The sequence below is a fragment of the Apteryx mantelli genome, chromosome 21, assembly GCF_036417845.1.
Source record: "Apteryx mantelli isolate bAptMan1 chromosome 21, bAptMan1.hap1, whole genome shotgun sequence".
In the NCBI taxonomy this organism is placed as follows: Eukaryota; Metazoa; Chordata; class Aves; order Apterygiformes; family Apterygidae; genus Apteryx; species Apteryx mantelli.
This window is the reverse complement of record NC_089998.1, coordinates 4,090,526-4,114,078: the sequence shown is the minus strand read 5'-3', so window position 1 is coordinate 4,114,078 and position 23,553 is coordinate 4,090,526. Positions and strand designations below refer to the sequence as shown.

The following is a 23,553-nucleotide window of genomic DNA, read 5'->3' as shown; positions in this document are numbered from 1 at the left end:
GTCTCTAAGACTTCTGTTGTAATGCACTAAAACAGTCCAGTTAATTATTAGTGCGTTGCGGTGAGAGCCCCAAAGAATTCCAGTATTTATGGAGCTGCTGCCAATGCCAGATGAAGTCACTCCGATTATCCTCGCCAGCTGTTTGTTTTGTTGAACCACAGCAGTTTCTCCAAGTTACTGAAGTTGATGTCATTGGAAGTGATGTGACATTTTTGCACACATATAGAATAAGTGTTAAAAAATGCTCTAGAAAAGCTTTTCCAGTCTTGTCTGGGAGCTGGCTGGGGAGTTGAATTAAACTGGCTTGATGGAACTTAATCCATAAAGCAAATGAGTCATCCGGCATAAATGGCTTTACCATAAATGTCAAACAAATTCTTACTGGTCGTGACAGTTAGTGCTTACATCTGTTTGGTGGAGCAAATAAAAGCCTCACAATTCACAATCATTTTTGTAAATGTGCTGTCCCGCCTCTTCCTCTTCATTGAAATTTCTATGAATAAAGGTCAAAATATGTTTTATTTCACTTTTTTTAAAACCAGGTCTTCTAGTGGATGAAATATAAGTTATTTTCAGACAAAAGTGACTCTTTTTCCACTTCAAATTTTTGTCAAAATGGGAAACTGCAATTGTCTTTTGCATGTTGTGAAGTATTCTGGTTATTGAAACATTGTGTGAAATATTCCAGTTTGGGCTATAGCTTTGTCCCAGGAGAGAAAGAATCCACACCAGGAGGCTGTGGTTCCAGCTGGCACTCAAAGGCAGACTCTTTGGGAGGCCACATGTCCGAAACGAAGGAAGCCCAAGCAGCCGTTTCTGCATTGCTCCCACCAGGCAGGACCATTAGCTGGCAGCTTCCACTGCCCTACCGGCCACCGCACCGATTTGCTGCCATCGGTTTTTGTGTTTCTTGGAATAATACTCCAGGAAAACATTTATAAAGTTGCTTAAGGAACCCCGTGGCATTTAGGGTCAGGTTTATACTAGCAGAAGGCTGTCAAAAAATACAGGGGTCTCAGGCTTTACACCAGTGACACATGCTGGGACCCTGCTTAGGTGCCTTGATGCTGCTGCTCACTGCCCTTTGCAGCTTTGGGTGTGACTCACTTTTACAAACCCTGGGAGGCCGTTTAATGGGTATGGGCTCTTGGCAGTGTCCCACCAACTGACCTGCTATCCATACTCCAGGGATGGACTGCAGCAGGCCTGGAAGCACTTTCTTGAGCCTTCTGTGTGCCTAGACACAACCAACTTGTTAACATACCAGAAGACGGACTTGCCACGCAGTCTGCATGGATGGGTGGTGGTGGCATGTGCCGTGCTACTGATTTCTCTTTCAAAGCTATACCAATGCACTTACTGACTTCCTCCCTAGCTCAAGAACTTTGTTTGAAAATAGGTCTTAAAAACCTAAATTACTTGGCTGGTAAAGTCTTCAAACCACTGTCTTAGTACAATTGTATGTTATGCATCTTAAAGGCTTCGTGGAAAATCTGTAGCTGGGGTGTGCGTAAGGGGGAGTTAACTTAATGGTATCTTTGTTATCAGTGATCTTGTTGAAAAAAGCAGATGCTAAAATAGAAAGGAGAGAGGCTTGGGTATTCTGCATAACCATAACGGTGAAACACGTAGACACTTCAGCATGGAGAGCGCAAAGGGAGCGGAGCTGGCTGCTGCCTTTGTCAGTCTGCTAGGGCTGGGGGGCGGCTATCTCTTGGCAATATTTATTAGCGGCAACACACTTGAGAGGACACAAAAGGCTTGCAAACCTCCCGGCACGGCTTGCTTTATTTAAAGTCAGCTTTTTAAATCAAAGAAATGGGGGATCTTGACAGCAGAGCTTTGTGCATCTTTTGTGAAGTTCAGATAGTGGGGCTTTTTATTACAGGCTAAATTAGCCCATTTTATTGTTTTGCGCTGAAGGATGAGGTCAGTTGACTAGGAATCTTGCTAACAAGGTTTTACTCCCATCTTCCTTTTTTTAAGTGTTAACACAGGGTATCCACCAATGCCTGGCAGTTGCTGTTAATGAAACAAGGATGAATGGTCTAGCAGCCCCTCAAGTCTCTCCCCCTTCCCCTGCCATTAAGCTGCTCAACCTATCTCAGCTCGGCGTACACGAGCTCAGATGATTCCTAGGGCTCTCATTCCTCCAAAATCTGGTGTGTTCATTTTCCTTCTGGTTTTATGTGCTTACACATTGCTGTTGGAACAACAAGAAAAGGATGAACTTTGGGATAGTGATTGATAGGGTTTGAAAAGGCAATTAGAAAATAGCAGGCATGTTGAGTGACACTCGTGGAGCACAGTGAGCTCCGAAGGAGCCGTTTGATGCAGCTCACGCTTTCTTCTGGCACCCTTAGCGTACTGCTTTTATTCCAATACATGCTGATTTTCTTAGGCTCTGAACCTCGAGCTAACAGGAGACTTCCTTTGTTCTTCCTCCTACCGGTTGGCTTGGTGGTGACGGCAGGGTCACCATGGTCACTGGGTGGTATTGAGCGGTGCTCAGGTTTTCAGCCATGGCCCCAGGTGGTGACTCTTGGGCTTGCAGGCAATGTCCCTCCCCTCCCTCCAGCTGCTGGGACATTCCCTTGCAAGAGGACTCAGCTCCTGTTCTGCTGCATGAAAGCAGCTGAGGGTTGAGCCAGGATTTCTTCCCATATGTAGCTCAGGAGCTGTAGTCAGCTGAGACTAAAAGCAAACTCAGCTTTAAAAAAATTCTTTTCTGCTTAACCTTTTGCACTGTGTTTAGCCAACATGCCTTTCTTTGCTTTATCTGTTCCTCAAGGAAACAGAATTTTAGTTCTGGTCACTTATAGGATACAGATTATCAGCTCTCCTTGAGGTGTAAATCCATGCTTATCAGGAAGAAAAAGCTTTCAGCCTTCCTTCCTTGCCTCTTGGAGACAAGTATCAGGTTTGCTTTTGTGGCTGTTTTATTTCAGCTTATCCCAGGACTGCAGGATATTCCACAAAGCTTTATGGAAACTGGGGAGTTATAACCACCAAGCTGAGAGAAGGACATCAATGGCTTAATTCAGCTGGCAATGAAGGGACAGAACTGGTTGTGAGAACCTGTACTGGGAAGTAGGAGCTAAAAAGATATTCACATTGTTAACTTAAGCAAATTATCTTAGCCAGGTAAGCAACCTGGGCAGGCATCCTTTACTGGAGAGACCTCCAACGGCACAACCTGTCTTGGGTACCCTGAATTGCCCTTGGAAGAGCTTGTCCCTCCAGCACACACAGGAAGGATGCTATGTGGTGTGAACCATCCCCCAGCTCCTCCAGATCTCTGTCTGGTGCTGTGCGAGGTTGCTGTGGGCACACCACAACTCTGTTCCCTGTGCACATCTCACTATCAGTCATACTGCGGTAAAAGTTTTGTGAGAAAAATACTTGGTATTTTCTGACCTTTTTCCCAGTGTTGCATCCCTGTTTTTGGTGGTTAGACTGGAAAAAACGTAAAACAAGAATGACAAAATTGATCTCCCCAAAATAAGCAAGAAGAAATGAGAAGGGGGGTGAAAGCCTTTTTTTGATTTAAAACAGAAATTGAAAACCCGTTTGCAGACATTTCTGTTAATTTTGAAAAGGTTAGTCGCAGGAAATTATGACTAATAAGCTTAAACCAATGCTCAATTTTAGAATAACTTGCACAGCGTTTGAGAGCTGCCCAGATATTGCAGGGAACAGATGCAGAGAAATAGATGCAATAACGTGGAGCAGCGCGGGATGGGTCTGGGTCCATGTGGCTCCTTCCTCCTCCTGCTTCCTCCCCTATGGATTTCTGCCAACAAAGTAAACGACTCCTTTTTGGTGAAGTGGGTGGTGGTGGTGTGCGTTCATGTGGCATCACGTGCTGATCACTTGGAGGGCTGAATTCCTCCCTGGGCCTGGCTGCTCCCACAGATGGAGTGGGCGCAGCTTGCATGCACAAAAGCAGATCTGGCCCGTTGTTTCAAAAATATACTTTGGTTTTCCATGGGGCTTTTAGATGTTTTGGCCAGACTCCATTCTGAGTTTCTGGTTCCTATTACATGCCCAAGTCATCCTCCCAGTTTTGCTGTAATGCTTCTTTTTTCCCTGATGCCTTAGCAATATTTTTCTATTATTAAATGAGACTTTTTCCCTAATTAAAGCATCAGCTCTAATAATCTAAGTAGTAAAGTCTTTTCTTATGTAACTGTCTACTGGATAAACTGTTTTTTGGCATAAAGGTTGAGCAGTGCTGTGATTCTTTAGAAAACTAAATAACAATTTTGATCTGACCTTTGGGCTTCGGCTACGCTGTGCTTTGTTATATATCAAGTGCTCCTTAAGCAGTCGCAGTGCCTAATAAACTTGCTGTGCACCTGGTTTTCAATAAGCCACTTCCAATTCCTCCCTCTTTTTCTGCTTATCAGGCATATTTCTAATTTGTTTCTATGTTTGGCATGCTGCTGCGGGTGGAAAATTGAGGCGAGGCAAGATTTGTAAAGAAGAGGTGATTTTTTTTATGAGACTAGCTGACACGGGTGGGAAAAGCAGACGAGCCTTTAGGCCAGCGAGCGCCGTTTCAGACGGGGCGCTGCTGTTGCAGCAGCTCCAGAGCCAGGCAAAGTTGCACGGGCGATTTGTGATCAGGCAGAATTGCTGGAAAAGTAGTTGTTCCATGTAAGCAGGTTGCGCTCGTCTTGAAGCCCGTAGAGCCCTTTTCCCTTGCTGTCGTCGTCCCCACGTTGTCCAGGGCTGTCAGCGCTGCCAAATCGGCAGGGGCAGGACTGAGCCCGTCCAGCGGGTGGACGGACGGGTGGCGACCTCTCTCCAGATAAGATTATCTCCTCGGGACGGTGCATCTGGGATGAAGCCGCGAGTGCGGCCGCTTCACACCTCGCGGAGCGGCCGGAGCTAAGTGGCTGCTTGACACGGCCCCAAGACGAAGGGCTCTTGCAGCTGGCTTGTCTCAGGCGAAGTTCTTGAACAGCTCTGCTGCGTGGGGAGGGGGGCAGCCCAGCGATGGCATTTGCTTTTAATTTCTCGGTGGTGTTTTATCCCCTCGACCTCAGGCTCGTGGCCCTACGTTTGCCGTCTCCCTTACGCTGGTGCTTTCCTTCCCTTGCAGGGCGACATCCAGCAGCTCCTGATCGTGGCGGACCCCAGAGCAGCCCACGATTACTGCGAGCACTACAGCCCCGACTGCGACACCGCCATCCCAGACTCCCCCCAGTCCCAGGACCCCAACCAGGACGAATACGTAAGTAGAAAGGACACATCATCTGCGTGTGCCGGGGAGGAACCCGCTGAGGAAGCAGAGGGGTGGGGATGAAGGCTGCTCTCGGCGTCAGCCTACCTGTCAGCAAGCAGCAGGCTGGGCTCTGTGCCACGATTGCAGACTTGCTCCTGTTCAGCTTTCCTGCGACTCATCCATAAGTCATCTGCCCGTCTCGGTTTTCATTTCCCCCCTGTGGTTACGGCATCATTTGGATAATGAAATCGATGGGAGCGCTCAAGTTGAAAACTTGCCTTTTTTTTTTTCCTCTCTTCTGGTCTACTGACCTCAATATTTTTTTCTTCCTCTGCGTGACGGAGGCCGCGTAGCCAGCGTGGGCGCCCCGGAGCCGCCTCTGCCCCGGGGAGCAGAGCCGATGCAGAGCTTGTTTTTAGGACTCGCAGGTTCTGATCTCTGCTGCTGCTGCCTTGGTTTTTGACCTTGGGAGTTTTGCTTCATTTCTGCGCTCCTTCTGTTCCCAGTGACTGAAACGGATATTTGCTTGGAGCTCAAAAACCGTCAGGAGAGACAGCCTGAGCTGCAGCTGCAATACTGACTTTCCCTGACTGGTGAAATCACGTACAAAACTAGCGCTTCTTTCTAAATTTTGATTTTTACTGTTACACATTTAAAAGATTAAGAAATTCTTTTTTTATTACTATTTGAAAAAACAGGTATGGCAGGGGGAATCCCATTTGCCTACGTGTTTGCCATTTAAATTTTATTTTGACAGAAACGTTCCAAGCTGATATGTTCTCCTATGTAAATTGTCGTGCTGTACTGCTGCACTGTATTAGATTTTAGCCAAAGATCCTTTTTTATTTCTTTTTATTTTTTTTGTTAAAACAGATGCAGAGTACCTTTTTATTTCTGCTGCTATTAGAAATGTCTGAATGGGGCTGATTTCCAGAAGACTCCTTGCATCCGTCATCTGAAATTTACACTTTTTTTAAGGGGTCTTAAGCTCACTCTCAGAAACTAAACTGTCTGGCATCCTCAGGCGCTTCTGGAAATCTTGGCTGCTCTCACTGTCTGATTTGCAGGCACGCAGGCGCGTGCTCTCTCTTACTTTTGGCTGGCCTCGTATCTGTGGCCTTCTGCCGAATCCCCGTGAAGCAGTGATGCAGTCAACCTGGTCCTGCTTAGAAAGGTTTGGGTCTGAATTAAAAACCCGCCTGCAACTTAAAGGGCTTTTGGGTTCACCTTTGCGAGGCCTGGCAGCTCGCGACATCTGGCCCGTGGTCGCATCCAGCAACCAGGTCACTTTGCAACAGTGCGGAGCGAGGCATGACCCGACCTCTGAGCAACAGGGAAATACCCTGACTGCTCCGCCAGCACGCTTCTGGAGAAACAATAAATAAGTAAAATAAAATAGACTCCGGTATGGTCAAAATACAGGGTAGCAGGAAAATAAAACTCTTCTTTTGGAGCCAGCAGTTCAACAAGGGCTGGCTTGTCTCTGCAGGGCCGTGTGGCTCCATGGAGCTCTGTGTAAGAGTAACTATTCCGCATGCTGGCGTCTCCTGCCAGTGAAACCAACGGACTGGCTAAGAAATTTGCCATGCCCAACTCTAACCAAATGTTTTGTTTGTTTTTCATTTTGAAGAATGACTGACGCCTTGTGGAAAACTCTGAAAATATCTTGGTTTTGAAGCCATTTGGACTGCAGGCCACGGGTGGATAGGAAGTCACACACATGCCTATTATTACAGTCATATGAATGAAAATAGCAGCACTGCTTCTTGGAGTGGCTGCATGATTCAAGTTTTTTCAGCCCCTCTCTGAATACCTGAGATGTGACCCAGAAGGTCTCAACAATTTGTGGTTTAAAAAAAAAAAAAATCACAGTTTTTCTTTTTTATTGTGTTATCATGGGTGACTAAATTCCTTCAGGGTGGGTTCGTTCCCTCTCTATTAAGGGAGAACCTGCCGCAGGACTATGAGACATTACTGGTAATCTCAAATCACAGTAATTCTCAAAGCAGCCAAAAGGCCTGGCCAGGCTGTGGGTGAAGATGTTACAAAAGCTGATGAATGAGAGGAAGGGAAATATATTGGCGTATGGATCTGCACCACAGCATAGCCCAGCTGACATGAAATCGATGTTGTCTAGAAAGAAGGGGTGAGGAACGTGCTGGGGTGCTGCCTGTTTATCTCCTGCTTCTTGTGGTCTCTTTGCAGTACACTGACGGGGAGGGAGAAAGTGATACTTATTACTATGAATACCCCTACTACGAAGATGTGGATGAAGCTGTAAAGCCGGAAGCACCCACCACCAAACCTGGCACTACTGAAGCAGCTACTGGAGAGGGACCTGAAACCAAGCAGGTACCAATGTGGAGTCCTTGCAAAAATGTGGTTAATATGTTGCACCTTTATAGAGCAATAAGTGGGGGAGGAGGGAGAAGATGCAGATATCCATTTAGTTTCTCTGATTCTGGCATTTTAATTTTATTTCTGCAATAGGACTACCCTGCCCCCACGCAGTCACCTGATGCAGTGGACCCTGGCAAGGAGACGAAGGAGGATCATGCTGTGGATGACCCCCTCGTGGATGAGTACAACTATGAAACCATCAACGAAGAGTATTTTACACCTCTGCCTTATGAGGATATCAACTACAATGAAGAATTAGATCCCCAGGGTGGTGGACTAACGGAAAATGCTGTTGAAGCTGAAGTCCCCACTAGTACAGTCATCACCTACAATGAGACCGATGTAATTTTTAATGAATGCTTTTTTGTTCGCTTTGATTTTTGTCTGTTCTGATATTTCATAGCCATCAGAGAAAGGAGGTGTAATAGTCCATATGGTAAAGCTTTAAGAGATTTGGGCAGCTGTTGGAATAGGGAGTTTCTTCTAAAATATTATTGCTCCAGCTATTTCAGTGTGTGGAATACAGATATGTAAAATTTGGTTGAGGATTATCCTCCTGGAAAAATCTGTTCTTATTGACATTAGCTTTTCCTGTGAGGAGTGCTGCTTTGATAAAAAGAAAAATGAGGGTTAGTGTAAAAATCTTAAGACAATTTTATTTCAGAGCTATTGATATAAATCCTTAAAATATTGTTTTGATAGAGAACATCAGTATTTTTCATTTTGCTGCTCTCACTGCATAGCGTTTTGACATTTTTTTGGATTGTAACTTTCAAAAATTTTTTGCCATTCAAAAAAACCCCCCTTGATTTCAAACTATTAAAATTTCCCATAGACAGATATTCCCTTTTGTGTGCAGATCTGCTAAAAGATGGTATCATTCCAGTTCCCACAGTTGACATTCTGTGGAGCAATTACATTTTTAGTTACCCACAGTTAATATGCTTCAACTGAATCATGTTGTACTTGTGAATATTCTACCCTTTAGACTAGCCCAGTTTTTGCTTTTTAGTATTGGTGCTCAGATATACGAGCATTGGTCACATCCTCAGATCAGACTGAAATAAGTTTCTATGCACCTGTGCATTTGTGGATCTCACCATGCAAGGAAATAACTTTATGCTAGACAAGGCATGTTTTTCGTTGCCCCAGATCATCAGCAAGTGGAGTCAGTAGTGGGATAATGTTTCCCGAGAGGTTTGTTTGGGCTTGGCAATTTTGTGGTTCCTACTTTAATAATAATAATAATAATTTAGTTATGGGACTGTCAAAAATCAAACCTTTCTGGGAGGTGATGAAGGGTAGCAGAGGAGACAGCAAAAGCTGGCCAGAACAACTGGAGTTGGACCTCAAAGCTTGAATTAAGTGGAAAGTGGACACATGGAAATTATCCAACCAAAGTGCTGAACAGCTGGAGCAAGACAGGAGTGGAGCCAGCCCCAGCTGAGGGCTGATGGCAAGGCAGAGATGAGTCCACTCAACTGGGGATTAAAAACTTGAGTGGAGGAGGAGGTTGGACTGTCCAAAACGGTACACAGAGAGAAAAAGAAAACACTCCAGTGTATCGAGGAAGCGAGCGCCAACCTGAGAGAACCAATGGATGAGAAACTTTCCTGCTTCCTGAAAAAGAGCCAGAAATCTTTGGCCAAGCTAGAACTTTCTAATAGAGAGGAATTAAAGATTGGATATGGTGACCTTAAAAAAAATTTGGAAGAGGGAGTAAGAGGTTCAAAGGCCACTTTAGTTGTTAGGACAAGAAAATTGAAGAGGAAGAAAGTTCAGGTAAGGAAATACACTGCAAAGCTTTGCTATGTGAAAACTCAACCTGCTTGCAGCAAATCATCTCAAAGGTGAGAGAGCGAGTGAGCAAATTGTCTGCTTCAAGCAGATCAGAAAGAGCCAGCACTGAAACGGGGAAGGCTGTCGGACTGCTCCTGGGATGGCTGGTTGTTCCAGTTGATCAAGTGAATCATTTAGCAGATGAGCAGAGAAATGGACACAGTTGGTTTTGCCAAGGGGACCTTCCCGTGCACCAAGGTGAAGGCTAATGCAGTGTGATGTAGCGAAGACTCCTGGATAGTGACAGCCTGCAGTAGGACTGCCCAAGAGGATAATGGATTTCAAGATTTACACCTGGGAGTGGAAGCTAAAGGCACTGCTTGCAGCACTGAACTCTTAGAGGAATTGAATCCTTTAATCCCACAGCAGACCAAGCAGTTTATGAGCGTTGTGGCAGTGAGGATCTGGAGTCTCGTGCCTGTAATTGCCTGCCTAATACCTGTTAATAGAAGTAGGATTTTGGTAGGAGATATGGACTGCTGAAGTGCTTCAGCTGGTTAAAAAGGAATTATCATTTCAGAAGTTCTTCATCTAGTTTAGGCAAGGGAACTGTGCTCATTGCCCTGTGTGAGCACAGCATAATTTGGAGTAGTCCCAGGTTTCTGCTTGCAGCCAAGGAGAGGCAGACTGAGCCCTTAAACAGCAGAGCCCATGCTGGGCAGCCGTTAGCGTGAAGGTGCAAATGTGCAGTATGGGAGAGGTGAGGCCAAGAGCTGCCATATCCCTGTACCTGCCAGGCAGTGTCGTTCCCTGAGGTCATAGGAGGAGACAGATTATGGGATCAAACAGGATAATTCCAGTCTGGTGCAAACAGTGATTCTTAGCATCCATTCACAGACCTGTGGTGAGATCAGGATGTGTCTGCTGCTGTTGAAGGTGACCTGTCTGTATTCTCGGGAAGACTGTAGTTCCTGCAGCGGGAATTATAAGGGAATTTAGTCTGACAAAAATGAAACTTTCTGGAGCCTGTGTGTTAGGTTCTGGAGGTCGGTTTAGTCAACGAACTCTCCCTGGACTTGGATTTCACTGTGGCTAATAACTGCGTGATAAATGCCAGTGAAGCAATTCTGAGATTCAGCATGCAGCTACGCTCCCGTGAACACCAGCAACTAGGGACAGATATATTTTGTTCATTGCCTGCTATTCATCAAGCAGTTTGCTTTCCTTGTCCAGATGCATGTACCAGGACTTCATATCTGCCTCGGTTTCTCAAAAGGGAAGATTGAAAGCTGATTTAAATCGAGACTATTAACAACAAAGGAGAATTGCAGTATTTTGCATGATCTTTTTTTGACCTCTTGTTTTCCTTCTGGGCTATTTTCTGATCCAGGTTTCCTAACAGCATTTTTGAGAGATTGTTCTTAGGGGGTTTCCCCCCACCACCACCAAGTGCCACAAATCTTAGCGTGCAGAACCTCTCCTCTGTCCAGTTATACTGTATCTTTACATGCAAATTGATTTAGAGATAATAAGCAAAATATCAAAACAGACATTTTGAAGTTAATGTTAAATGCTATTTGAAAGCTTGCTATGTTATCTCCAAAAGTTTTATAACAAGATTTATAACACACACAGATTTTAAGGCTTCAAAATGCAAACCTAGGTAACAGATTTTGAACAGGATAAAAGTAGTGCAGTGCAGCAAAATCCATTTACATGGAACAAAGGAAAAATAATGCTAAATTTTCTAAGTTTTTTTTAGTTGAGAGTTGCCGCCAAGTTGTTGTTTGGAAAAAAAAATGTCCATAAATATAAGCTGCAAACTTCTGCTATGTCACAAAATTGATCTGGAAGCAGCTTTAGTCTGTTCAATGATATGCTATCTACTACCACTTTCAAAAAGGTTTGGAGTCCACTTATGAAATGTGTCAGAAACTGATAAAAGAACCCGTAACCAACTTTTGGCCTCATCTAGAATAATAGCTAGAGATTTTTATGTGAATTACTGGCAAAGAAACTTTCTTTTAAGGCTTCTTACTCTTTACTATGAATGGACAATTCACTATATGCTGTAAATCGGTCAAAATCATTTTCCAAATGGCTTTGAGAAGTTGGCAATAGTATAGCAACTGGAAGAAGGGGGGAGAGCACTGCAGGGTGTTGAGAAAGGACTATTCTGTCGCAGGGCCAAGGCTATGAAATTTTGTGTTGCCCTTTTGGATTATACCTCTGTCTCCAGTTTTTCTATTCTCTGATCCAGAAAAATATGAGACGGTGATTTGTCATGAATTGTTCCCCATTAATCAAATGATCAAGTGGGCAGGGATAGGAAGTGATACAGGAGTGGCTAAATCTCTGAATGTTTGCAGCCAGAGGGAGTTTTCTAGGACTCTCTCCCCTATTACTGAAAGATTTTCTGGTATAGCAGCATGTGGATATTTAAAGTAAGAAAAGATACCCTTATGGCAATTGCCAAACTCTAATTTCTGCTAAGAACACTTGGTGTTTGCAGAGGTAAAAAAGGCGAGGTGGTGGTGGGGTGACTGCCTTAGCGTTTGGTTTATTCCTATTTTAGAATATCTTGTATATTAGGTACAGATGCTCACGCTTATGGATTCTGAGCAGTTTTGGCACAGAAACAAGGTCTGGAAGTGATGGTGGCATTTAACAGTAATTTTTGAATTCTTAGTAGTGAGAAGATGATTTTTCTTGGAAACATTGAAAATAATTCAATTTATGGATCATTTTGATCGTTACCTGGACGGGAAAGAAGGAAAGCAAAATGATTATCAGCACGTATTCTTCTTTATAATGCTCTTCAGACTGAAGGATGCCAAGGGACAGTTGGCTTATGAGGCTGCAAAAAGTGCAGGGGTGTGATTATCACACGCAGACCTGGACAGAAGCAAGGAGATTCCGGTATTTATCTTGATGTCCTTGTCTGTGAACAATAACGTCTGTTGCTTTGAAGATTCAGAAAGGACTTGGAGATTATTGCATCAGATTTGCAATAATTTCTATTCTTGCTCTTAGGACAAACACAATTGCAACCTGGATCCCAGACTAAACAAACAGGAGTTCTTCATAAAAGCAACTTGGATTTTTCCAAAGTTTCTTCTGTAACCTGATACTCATAGTGATGACACATTGCATTTTGATGTGGATTTAAAATATGGGACTGGATGTGTGACTTCTTATGCTTAATAATCTAGTGACTCCAGTTTTCAGGCTGTGAGAGATGAGTTGGGCCTGGAGTCTGAAACTGCAATTTCATGTTTCTTTAGATGTATCTAGTGCTTGTGGGCTGCTCCTGTCATGAGTTATTGCTTTGTGCTGGGTTTCGTTTTCCTCAATCAGAGTATGACACTTGCAGTGTATTTTATGGATGGAGAATTCCTGGGGAACGTCAGGGTGTACGCTTAGACTTGAACATCTTCCCATCCTCCTTTCCTGACACTGGAAAAGTCCCTTACAGGTCACTGGAGACCTTTAAACTCCAGACTTTAACTTTTATTGTGCTTTTTATTTTCAACCATTATTTTAAAGCTTTTCTGCTTGGCAAAAAAAGCATAATCTTCCCCTTAGATTTTCAGCATGCGCAGCCTTAAGGAGGTTTGTAACTTGACATGTTGTTATTCCTGCTTTCAGGCTGGTCCAGGAGGAGAGGACCTGGATAAAGATTTCACCGAGGAAACAATAAAAGAATATGATGGGAATTACTATGATAACTATTATGACCGGACAGTCTCCCCTGATATTGGGCCAGGAATGCCTGCCAACCAGGACACCATCTACGAAGGGGTAAGACAGCGCTGGTTCAGTCTTCCAGCCTCCAAACAGCATCAAACCTAAACCTGGTTCAAAATGTTTGTCTTCCCACAGTTATAGCATAGGAATTAACAATGGATTCATCCACCTGAAGTGGATGCGTTTGCGCAGGAGAGAAGTCCATGCCCAAACTAGGAAGAGATGCTCTATTTCTTTTCTATTCAAATATTGACAGTCCTCTGGTTGCATAATTCTGCCTAAGCTTTATGGTTCCTGCTCAGACTCCAGCTGATGGGCAGGCGATGCCCTCTTTAACTGTTTTGCTTTCTTTTTTTGTTGTGTCCTATAGATTGGTGGCCCACGGGGCGAGAAAGGACAGAAAGGGGAGCCTGCAATTATTGAACCGGTAAGGACAACCTTCTTTTTCCAAGGGAAAAAGGTACAAGGGGTGTGTGTGCTCTGCATGATTTGATACTCTCAGTGGAACAGCTGCATGAAAAATTTCCCATGGAACAATTACTTGGTTATTTAAAAATCTTTTAATATAAAATACTCTAATTATTTTTTAAACTTCAAGAAGCAAACTAAATTAGGAAGGAAGTGCAAAATTTCCCATGAAATCTCTCATTTGCCAAAGCAAAACCTAGGCTATTTAAATTTGAAGCAATAAACGAGAATTTCTCAGCTCTCCAGTGACTTTGATGTGCACACGGGCTTGCTGTGAACCTGCTCCCCCGAGCGCCCACAGCTGGTGGCCGGGTCATATCCTAACCTCAACTTGCAGCTTAGGTCTGGCATTAAATGTGCAACTAATGGGTTCATCTCTGTGCAAATATAAGGGTTCTCCCTGCACACAGCTGTGGGAGCAGAGAGAGGAGGTTTGTTTTTTTGTCTGCTCCCATTCCCCATCAGGCTTTCATTTTTGGAGAAACCCCGTGTTGTCCTGGGAGCCAGAACCAGCGCTCTCTCTCTCTTTACTATTCTGCCTGCACCAGTTACCCCTGCCTGTTTCTGAAGCTGTTTTTCTTCCTAAAGGATAATTATAACACTGCCTGTGGCTTTCATAGTCTGCAAAAACACAGGTACCCAACTGAGCAAACCCTTAGGTGAGGACCAAGCTGGATGATTTTCTGCCTGGCCCCTGTCATGCTGGGCAAAGATGCTTGGCCTGATATTACAGAGAGTTTCTTAGGGAAGAGCTGTTGTTGCTTGTCGCCTCTGAGCAGCTGCAACCAGAGCCCAGCCAGTGGTTTTGGCTGGTGAGGAGCGAAGCAGCCTCAGATGAAGTTCTTACCACCACCGCTGAGCTGCCCTCCTGGACTTAACAGCGGTGGATATTTGCTCAGAAGGTGTCCACCGAGCAGGACAAGGCACAGCAAGAGGCTGATGTTTCTCAGCCACTTTTCCTGTCTGTTGCTGTGCTTTAGGATGCCAAGTTACTTCTGTGTCCGCTGCCTTCCCGCGCTGGAAACGGGGACATTTGGGTCCTTCCAATTACCACCATTCAGCCATGTCCCCCGGGTCCCCGAAGGCCAAGTGCACACTCGCTGCACACCAGCAACTCAGTTAACCTAATTTTGATTGGCAGAGTGCCAGCGCGGCACCCAGAGAGATGACAGCACTTCCCATCATTTGGAGCCCATTATTTTTCTTTTAATTCCTTCTCCCTTTCCTTCTTGCCCAATACTTTTGCCAGTGGCTGGGGGGAGGGAGGAGAGGAGATGCAGCAGCAGCGTTTTAAAAGCCTGAACCAGTGCCTTATAAAAGCATTTCCGACCCTTCCTTCCTTCGCTTCCTTTCTGGGTCTCGCTGTCATTCTGCAAACAAAGAGAGACACGAGCAATTTGTTTAACCGAGGTGTGGAAAGGTCTGTGCGGGAAGGGCGGGGGGCGAAGAGAAAGACATGAACAAAACTGCTTAAACTCAGCCTGCCCTTGTCCGGAACCGATTTGAAAAGTTACAAAGCGAACAAAATAGTTAAGTTTAATCATCCAGAAAGAATTTGGCTGCCGTCGCTATTTCAAAACACTGGAGCATATATAGCTTTTGCCAGAAAGTAAACAAGACCAAATGCCGCCTTTTCCCTCTCTGTTCGGTTCCTGTTCTGCTGGGAGAAATTCAGCTTTGCTGCACTCTTTATCTTTTTTGATCAGAGCTGCAGCAGAGAGGGGGGAATACAAACCAAAGGCAGCAGTCGGGTTCTGCTGGATTCTCCCTCCTTTCGCTCAAACCATCCGTCTTTCAATCCTTACTCTGTGCTGACGCTCGCTGGAGGCAGCAGGGCAGCACAGGCTGGAGCGTGCCGGAGGCTGCCCGCTCGGAAACGGCAGGGCGATGGCTGAGCCGCGCGGTCCCAGCTCGTGGCAAAAGGCCTGGGCACCGGGCTGCCTCTGCCCCGTCAAAGCCTTCGCTCTTTCATAGATGGTGCTGGTGCTTGTGGCTGCCTTAATTCGGGGAGGGGTTTGGGGTGAGGCTTGTTCCTTCGAAAGGAAATCAGTCCCCCAGGCTGTCTTGCCCGTGGCTAGGGCCTGGGTGGAAATGGCATCCCTTCTCCCCCTTGGATAGCCCCAAATGCGCAGTTTGCTCACCACACCTGAGCTGCTCCTCCTCCACGGCCTCCCCCCTGGTCCTGGTGCCTCCCGCTTTTCCCATCGCTTGTGTTGATGAGCAGTAATGTAAACAGCTGAGATTTCTTGCTGAGGAGAATCTCCAGATGTCCCTAAAGCTGGAGCTCAACATAAACCAACAGATAAATATGGGAAGATGCCAAGGCTGTTTGCATCCTGAATTGGCTAATTAGGCCAAACTCTTCCCCCGTGCAGAGCAGCGTCCCTTGCCTTGGCAGCTGGCTGCGGGAAGCAGAGCCGCGGGGCTGTGCCTGCTCCGGCGGTGGTGAACTTGGGCTGAGTCCATAAAAGCCTTGGGCAGCGCATACAGGCCGTGGTTCTCTGCAGCAGCCTGGAGATGCTTTTTAGCCCAGTGGAGGTGAAGGGTTGGCATTGGTTTCCATTTCTGAGCCTGCCACACCAAAGCGTTGCCATCACTGGTCTTGGCAAGAATGGCCCCTGGGGTGTCTGTATGGGGAAAAGGTTTCCCCTGCTCCTGGGGACTCTGTAATGTCCTCTTCACTCCTCCAGAAAGGAGCCAGGGCTTGGGGGATGTCATGCCTGGGGAAACCTCCTCCTTCAGCAGAGCTCACCTCCTCTGGGCAGCCTTCAGCAGCAAATATCTTCCTTTAGGGAGTGAGGCTTTAGTGCAGGATAAGGGAATGCTGTGTAAGGTTTATGCTAAATTTACACCCAGGAGAGAGCAGAGTAGTTCCATAGCAGTGTGTGAAATTGCTGTCAAAATGGATATGGGGTGAAGGCCATGAGCTAAATTCTTTACCGGTGAAAAAACACCACACATGACAGCATGTTTTGCCCTATTTTTGCTTTTCTTGGGTTACAGGCTGTGGGCTTTGGGGGCAGGAATCCCTGGATTCCTCTAGATACTTCAGATTCGTTCAGCTCAGCCCCGTCAGCTGTGGCAGCTGCCATGGCCTCAGCTGACACTTTTGGTGGCTTAGAGCCACAGCCTGAGCCCAGGAGACCAGCCAAAGGTGGCCCATGATCACGTCTCTGGGCTTGCTTCCTCCAGGCTTCCCCTAAGTGAGCTGCCTGGGTCTTTGCTGTCTTGTATAGGCTGATTTCATCCCAAAGGAGAAATGTCCCTGTTTGCTATAGATTAGCTGGCAAGCTGAACCTGCTTTGGCTTGAACTAGGTGCCCTGCTGGGTGCGTGGTCACAAGTCCAGAGAGAAAAGGGCAACACTCACTGTGGGATTCTTCCTAATAGATCATCCTGATTCCTTCCTTGAAGGCATTTGCCAGGTTTATTGGAATGCTTATTTCCTCTCTCTTACATATGCAAAAGTTCAATTCTACCAAGTACGTGATATACCTGATTTAAAGTTATGACAAAACATTTAGATTAAAAAGAATGAAACATTATTCTACCATTTTGCCCACACAGTGATTTCCTAGGTACACAGAGTAAATCACAGCATGCAGCCTGCTAGGAAAGTCATTTCAAAAGCACCTTGCAATTTGATTATTAACTTTTTTTCCTTAAGCTGCTTGGGTCTAGAGACAGCTTGTTCTGAAAGAGGAGCTCTTCTCCCAGTCTGGCATGATTAAGGTTTGCCAGTGCCCCAGTGTTTTCCATTTGCCTGCCCTTGAGCTGAGGGAGAAAGGTCAGAACTGGAAAGATAAGCCTGCGCTGGGGCAAGGGTAGACTTGGTGCTGGGAGAAAGGGCTGTTTTGCCATGCCTGGCATGATTCAAGGATATGGTATTTGGCTTTTCAGTGGGCAGTGCCTTTTGCCCCTCTGGCTATGGGGGCACAGCAGATGTTGTCAAGAGAAAGCAGAAGCTATTCAGCTCTGGGATGCTCTGGCATCCATTAGGAGCAAGATCTGGGATTTTTAAGAACAAATGAGTCACTGGCTTTTGAGCTCTATAGTTGAGGTGACTGAGGATGCAGCTTGCTAATTGCTGGTCTTTCTACTTCTTTTTTAGGGTATGCTTGTTGAAGGCCCACCTGGTCCCGAAGGCCCAGCAGTAAGTTGCACTTTATTTACACCTTGCTCTGAAGGATGCGCACACCTCTGCGGTGTTGGGCGTGCACACGTATATGATATACCCCTGCATGCATGTGGATACTCAGCACACAGCTGTTCTTGGGGATCTATTGCTTCCATGTGACATGCGTGTGTATTAAAGCTCTTTGGGGTCAATTTTCTGGAGCAAAAATAGACAGCTCCAATTCTTTTCTTGATCTTTATACAAATAAGTCACAAATGATAACGTATTTTTCTTTAGTAGCTAATTTTTTTCTGTCTTTTCTATGCTAGGGCCTGCCAGGACCTCCAGGACCAACTGGACCTGTGGGCGTAATGGGTGACCCTGGGGAGAGAGTGAGTATCCATGTATTTCTCCTCTTTGGCTGAAGTCTTGTGTTATTCTATGTGTGCAAAGTGGGACTGTGGTATATCATCAGAGTCCTAAAGTACTGTGGGTCTCACAAGTGATCCCCTGAGTCCTTAGTCTTATTCCCTCAAAATTAGGCAAAGAGGATGTCACTCCTAGAGGAGCTTGGGCTAGGGTTAAGGGCTTTGTATCTGGGGACAAATGGTTCGACAACAGCCACGCAAGGCAAATGTGCTAAGCAGTTTTCTCCTGGTTAGAAACAAGAATAATGCTGACAAATACTCTGCACTCTGTGTTGGCCTGGGGCTAGTCGTTACAGTGTGGGATCTGGGCTGTGGCGCTGGGGAAACATTATGACCAAGCACACGCAATATCCATTAGGATAGCAAAGTGAAGTTCAACCTTGATTTTGAATCTTCGTTTCATCTGCGTCGTGAGTCCTGCAGCAGATGGTCTGGTTGTGGTAGCGTCCAGCACGGCCTCCAGGGAGGCAGAAGCACACTGCCATCGCAGTTTTCTATCTTCCTTTATACCCTTTTTCTCTCTTAGATTGCTCCCATCGGGAAGATTGCTCTTGTGCAGTATCTCACCTTTTTAGTACATGGATTATTGGTCTGTACCAGCAGTTGCTAGAGACTGATTTATGTTCTTTAGCAGTGCAGTAACTTAGGTTTTGTGTATCTGATTTTGATGTTACTTTAGATCAATTTTATCCCTGGTAGCTAATGCTTTGCACACTGATGTCTATGTTGAAGGTAGCTGTTCCCAAGCACTTGTGGACTGTGACCTCAAATCCCATAGTTTGGCACAGCACCTCTGTCAGAGTCGCATATTGATTTGTTATTGCTGAGACCTCGCTTGGGATCATGAATGACCCCTGTTTTGGGAACTGTTGAACTAGAACCTCGATTCAGTAAGTGGTGAACAAGCAGCATTTGAGCTGCAATCCATATGCATGGCAATACTGAAAATTAAAAAAAAAAAAAAAAAAAAAAAACGCTTCCCCCCGCCCCCAGACCTGAGTCTCTGAAATGACCATTTGCTTTTGTATCTGAACCACTCACCCACATTCAAAGTCTATTTCTCCCCCCAGTGGAAGGCAGTCAAGCAGTGAAAAGGTTACCCATGTACAATTGGCTTTGCGGAAGCAAACCTGACTCCCCCAGGCTGTGCGCTGTTCCCGGCCATGTGCAGAGTGGTAATTTTGGCCTGACATCTAGTGGAAGATTCACCATACCACAAATGGGCTCTGGTTTTACCTAAAGGCTAAAATGGGATCAGCCTTGGCTGTTAGAGCAACTCAGTTTAAGTCTAAAGCTGGAGGAATCTAAGTAGTCCCTTTGAAAGAATCTGGTTTCAGATGACAGAGCACATAAATCACTGCTTTGCTGTAAGAAAAAGTTTCAGGGAGCGAGGGTGAGAAGAGTGTCTTGTTAGGAAATGTTTCTCTTGCTTTTTCCATTAATGAACTATGAGTGATGGTCTAATTTTAGGCTTAAATCAGGACTTTCCCTGAGTGGAGGAGGACAACAGTAGTTCCCCCTCCCTGTGCAGTAAGTCGAGGTGTTTCGCCAGGGTGGGCTGCCTGAGTGCCAGCACGTTGTGCCAGTTGGGGTGCGCCCAGCAGGGCAGAGCGCCAGCCCTCCCCACGGAGACCCAGCTCCCTCCGGGCTGTGCCGCGCGGGGCCTGCGCTACCTCCTCTTCTCTGCACGTGGTGGCGGGGAACGTGTCCCAGAAATGTTTGTCTCGCACAAATAAATTCATTGATTTCAGCAGGTTTGCGTGAATAAAACAAGGTGAGATTGACCCTGTTTCAGTACCTTACACATCATTATATTCAGCACAGTCAAATGAACTTCAAAGTAGCTTCTAGTGTGTGTTGCTGTTTTGTCCAGGCATTGGGGTACCCAGAAGCTCCATGTCCAGGTTAATGTCTGGAAGAGCTTTTCACTGGGAAGTTCACCTCCTTCCAGGGGAAGGCTTATTTCAGCTGAGGTCAAGACAAGACTCCCAGAGCAAGGAGATAAAAAGAGACAGTAAGGCACATAGGGACACCCTGGGTTATCATCACATCGAGAAAACTGCTCTGATGTGGCTATGGGAGAAGGCTGAAGACTTGGCCCATTGAGACCTTTTGGCTTGTCTGCAAGGTAAACCTGGCACAAGTTATTGCTACATTAATTTCCATGCCTTATCGCTTGGTGGTGGCACGCAAAGGGCTGCATTACCTCCGGGGAGCTGAAAGGTCCAAACATGGGTGCATCTACCTTGCAGCTGAAGTGCCCATGGGGGTGGACAGTGGGGAGATGAGGCCAAGGTGGGATAACCCTCAAGGGGCATCGCTCCAGCGCCAACCACAGGCTTGCGGGCAGGTCAGGCAGGATCAGATCAGTAGCTCCTGCCAGGGAGAGCAGCCAGGACGGCGGCTGGCTCGGAGGAATGCTGTTGTGAGCAGTTTCAGTGGGCACTAAAAGTCTGCCTAAAAATAAAACCAGCCCTAACTACAGCCTCTGCCTGCGGCTCATTGTTATGGTCTGAGGCATCCCAACAGTCCCATTAGCAAAAAGGGCTAAGAGCATGCCTACAAACAGGGTGTTCTGAAGGTAGGCTAGTTGAAGGTCTATTTTTTTCAGAGTTTCTTCTGTAAAACCCATAAGCGAGGTGAGCAGCACTGACGCTAGATCACAGATCTGCCTGAACTGTGTGTGCCCGTTCCTGTCAGTGCTGTTATCCAGTGAATGCAAAATGCATTCATGAGGATGGGCGCGTTTATCAGAAAACATTTCCCTAATCTGATTGTTAAGGTCCTGAACATGTCTTTCTGCCTGATGATGCAGCCTGATACCTGCAGCAGGCGCCAGTGCGGAACAGCATCATCTTCTGGTTTAATAGACCTGCAGGGTTGGTTTCCAGATGGGGGAATTGTGTCCCATTTTCCTCCTGGGTGCATTGTGCCATGGCTTCCAGGCAGAGAAGGAAGGGGAGACCTGGGCCCTCAGCATTTCTTCTGGCAGAAAGTTTTCTGCTTTTCTTCAGTTCTGTCTGGAATGATCAGGTTTGAATGAGGTCTAAACAGATAAGGGCGAGAGGGGGAGAGTTTTGTTGTGCTATTCTGATGTGTTTCTTAGTGCAGCTAATTGCTTGACTCCTAATAAGGATTCATGTTGTGGCCTTGTTGTTTATCTCTTTTTTTTAAGTTTTCTTTTCTGTTTTAATTGCATAACCTAAGACTCAATAAATTTAAGGGAGAATTCACTCCTTTGCAGAGAATCTGCACAAGATCTCAGCACTACAAAAAAATCTCACCTTAGCCTTGTTTTGAATGCCTAAGCAATGGGAGAGGTTTGCAGTGGCTTCTTCTGTAGTTGCCATCAGACGTGCATCAAATCCCCTGGGTTTTATTTCTTCTTACTGCTGGCCTGGCTGCTGGCACCAGAACACCAGCTGAGCCACCTCTGGAAATGAGTAAGCACATTCATACATTAGGACACATTAAAAGATATACCAAAATATGAAAACACTGAATAGACAGACTGACCAAATATTTTTCCCTGGCTAAGGTCTTCTCAGCTTGCTCTGGTGCGTGAATATTAAGAGAAGGCTGAGCCACTGTTGCGTTGCCCTGTACACTGTGTCCTCACTTGCAGAGGCCTTTTCTTAAGCTACTCTCTTCTCCCGTCAGCTTTTAAATGCAACTATTCCTTTTCTGTTGCTGCAAATGCTTGGAACTAGTCAGAAAAAACACCCTTGGGTGCCTCTTTTCTGTCACGTGTACCACCGAGCTGTTGTTTTCCCGAGGGCTGAACTTTTGCCTTTGTTCCTTACCCACCCATGGAGATGCTTCTCCACCCCAGCTTCTCGTAAGTTAAAAGCAAGAGCTGTGAAACGGCCACTGTGCAGCGTGGTGCCTTTTGAAAGCAGCACCCTGGTGGGCTAGGGTTTGGGAATCCAGCCTGGGGGCTTGGCTGCCTTCCCTGGAGGCAGCCCCTGAGCATGGAGCCAGGGGCAGGATGGAGGCTGCAATCTCAGCTTTCCTCTTAGCCAGAGGATGGAGTAACCAGCTGGCTCCAAACCTTGGTTATTACCTCCCTGCTTGATGACATGCACATTGCAAAATATAATTAGAGAAACATAACTATTGATAGCTTGCACTAGAAAGTATCTATTGTAGCTTTAAGGTGTGCTTAAGGAGATTACCTGGGTGTTGGAGTATTCTTGTGGCAATGACCCTAATTTGGGCGCTTATTTCTTTAATTAAGTTTCTTTGTTGTTCTGTTGGTTCTTGGAGGACTTGGATGGAGTTCCCTGGCCACTGCACTCCTGTAACCCTTCTGAAGCATTTCTGTAAAGGCCCCCACCTCATTTGTGCTCCTAGTGTATTTATTGTTTTTTGATGGAACAGTAATAACATTTCTTGTGGTTGTGACATGATTGAGAACTAGAGGCCCTGACTGTGCTCCATTGATCAGTGCCTTAGAAGGCTGAGAAAGTCGATACGCAACCACAGGCTCAGCCTTGCTTGCTGGAGCCGGGGATGGAGCCCAGGTTGATTAACCCTTTGAGACACCGTGATGCTGATTCCTCTTGCATCGGTCTGGCAGAAAGACTGAGAGAGGGCTTTGCATCTGTGGGTGCTGGACTTCACAGGGGACCTTTTGTAGTTCAGCTGGGCTAGGTCCCAGCAGTCTTTTGCATTCACAGATCTGGCATTAGGATTAGTCAAAGTGGCTGGCTGACTTTATCATGTGCTATGTGGGCCTTCGTGTTCAGACAGTCCTGCAAGGGGCTTGCGTGTTGCCTAGCTTTCTCTTTTACTCCCCTTGATGCAGTAGAACTTCCTCTGCTGCTAATAATTCTTTTGTAGGGCAGGATGGAGGCTGACCCTGATGGCTGGGGAGTTCATACTTCTGCCATTTGTCCATGCAAATGCAGACATTTGCACACCAGGCTCCTTTTGAATGGCCGTGCAAAGCCAGTCGGCAGCAGGCACGCTGTCCCTGATGTTTTTGCTGCACACCCTGAAATGAAAGGCATAATTTGCATTCTAGTGCAGACAGCACATTCTGCTTTTCTAAATGTTCTGTCCAGAACAGAATGTAATACAACAGAATGCAACATACTGCACATAGAAAAGTGATGAACTTGCGGAGCCAGGAACTGCGACTGTATTAAAATACTCCTTTCCAATTAAAGCAGCTCCTCTTTAATTTGTTTATTATTATTATTAAGCTGCACATAGCTCATGAATTTGCATGACACTTATATGTGTACAGTGAGGAGCATCTCATATGCCTGCATTTGATGGAAAGACTTTTTATTTGCAATCAGGCAGGTGCACTGAGTTAATGTACCAACAATATTCAGCTATGTTAATATCGGCCAACACTTGTTTAGCTCTGTTCTATTC

The 23,553-nt window shown here is 45.8% G+C and overlaps 1 protein-coding gene across 2 annotated transcripts in view; it reads left to right on the top strand.

Annotated features, from left to right (window-relative positions):
• The window catches only part of COL5A1 (collagen type V alpha 1 chain), a 174,428-nt gene that overhangs the window by 70,647 nt on the left and 80,228 nt on the right, over positions 1 to 23,553 (top strand). For both annotated transcript variants that reach the window (XM_067309219.1, XM_067309218.1), the window contains exons 5-11: positions 5,108 to 5,239; positions 7,436 to 7,582; positions 7,721 to 7,972; positions 13,058 to 13,210; positions 13,527 to 13,583; positions 17,735 to 17,776; positions 18,070 to 18,132. In XM_067309219.1, coding sequence (XP_067165320.1) covers positions 5,108 to 5,239; positions 7,436 to 7,582; positions 7,721 to 7,972; positions 13,058 to 13,210; positions 13,527 to 13,583; positions 17,735 to 17,776; positions 18,070 to 18,132 — 846 coding nt within the window. The remainder of the gene's footprint in view (positions 1 to 5,107; positions 5,240 to 7,435; positions 7,583 to 7,720; positions 7,973 to 13,057; positions 13,211 to 13,526; positions 13,584 to 17,734; positions 17,777 to 18,069; positions 18,133 to 23,553) is intronic.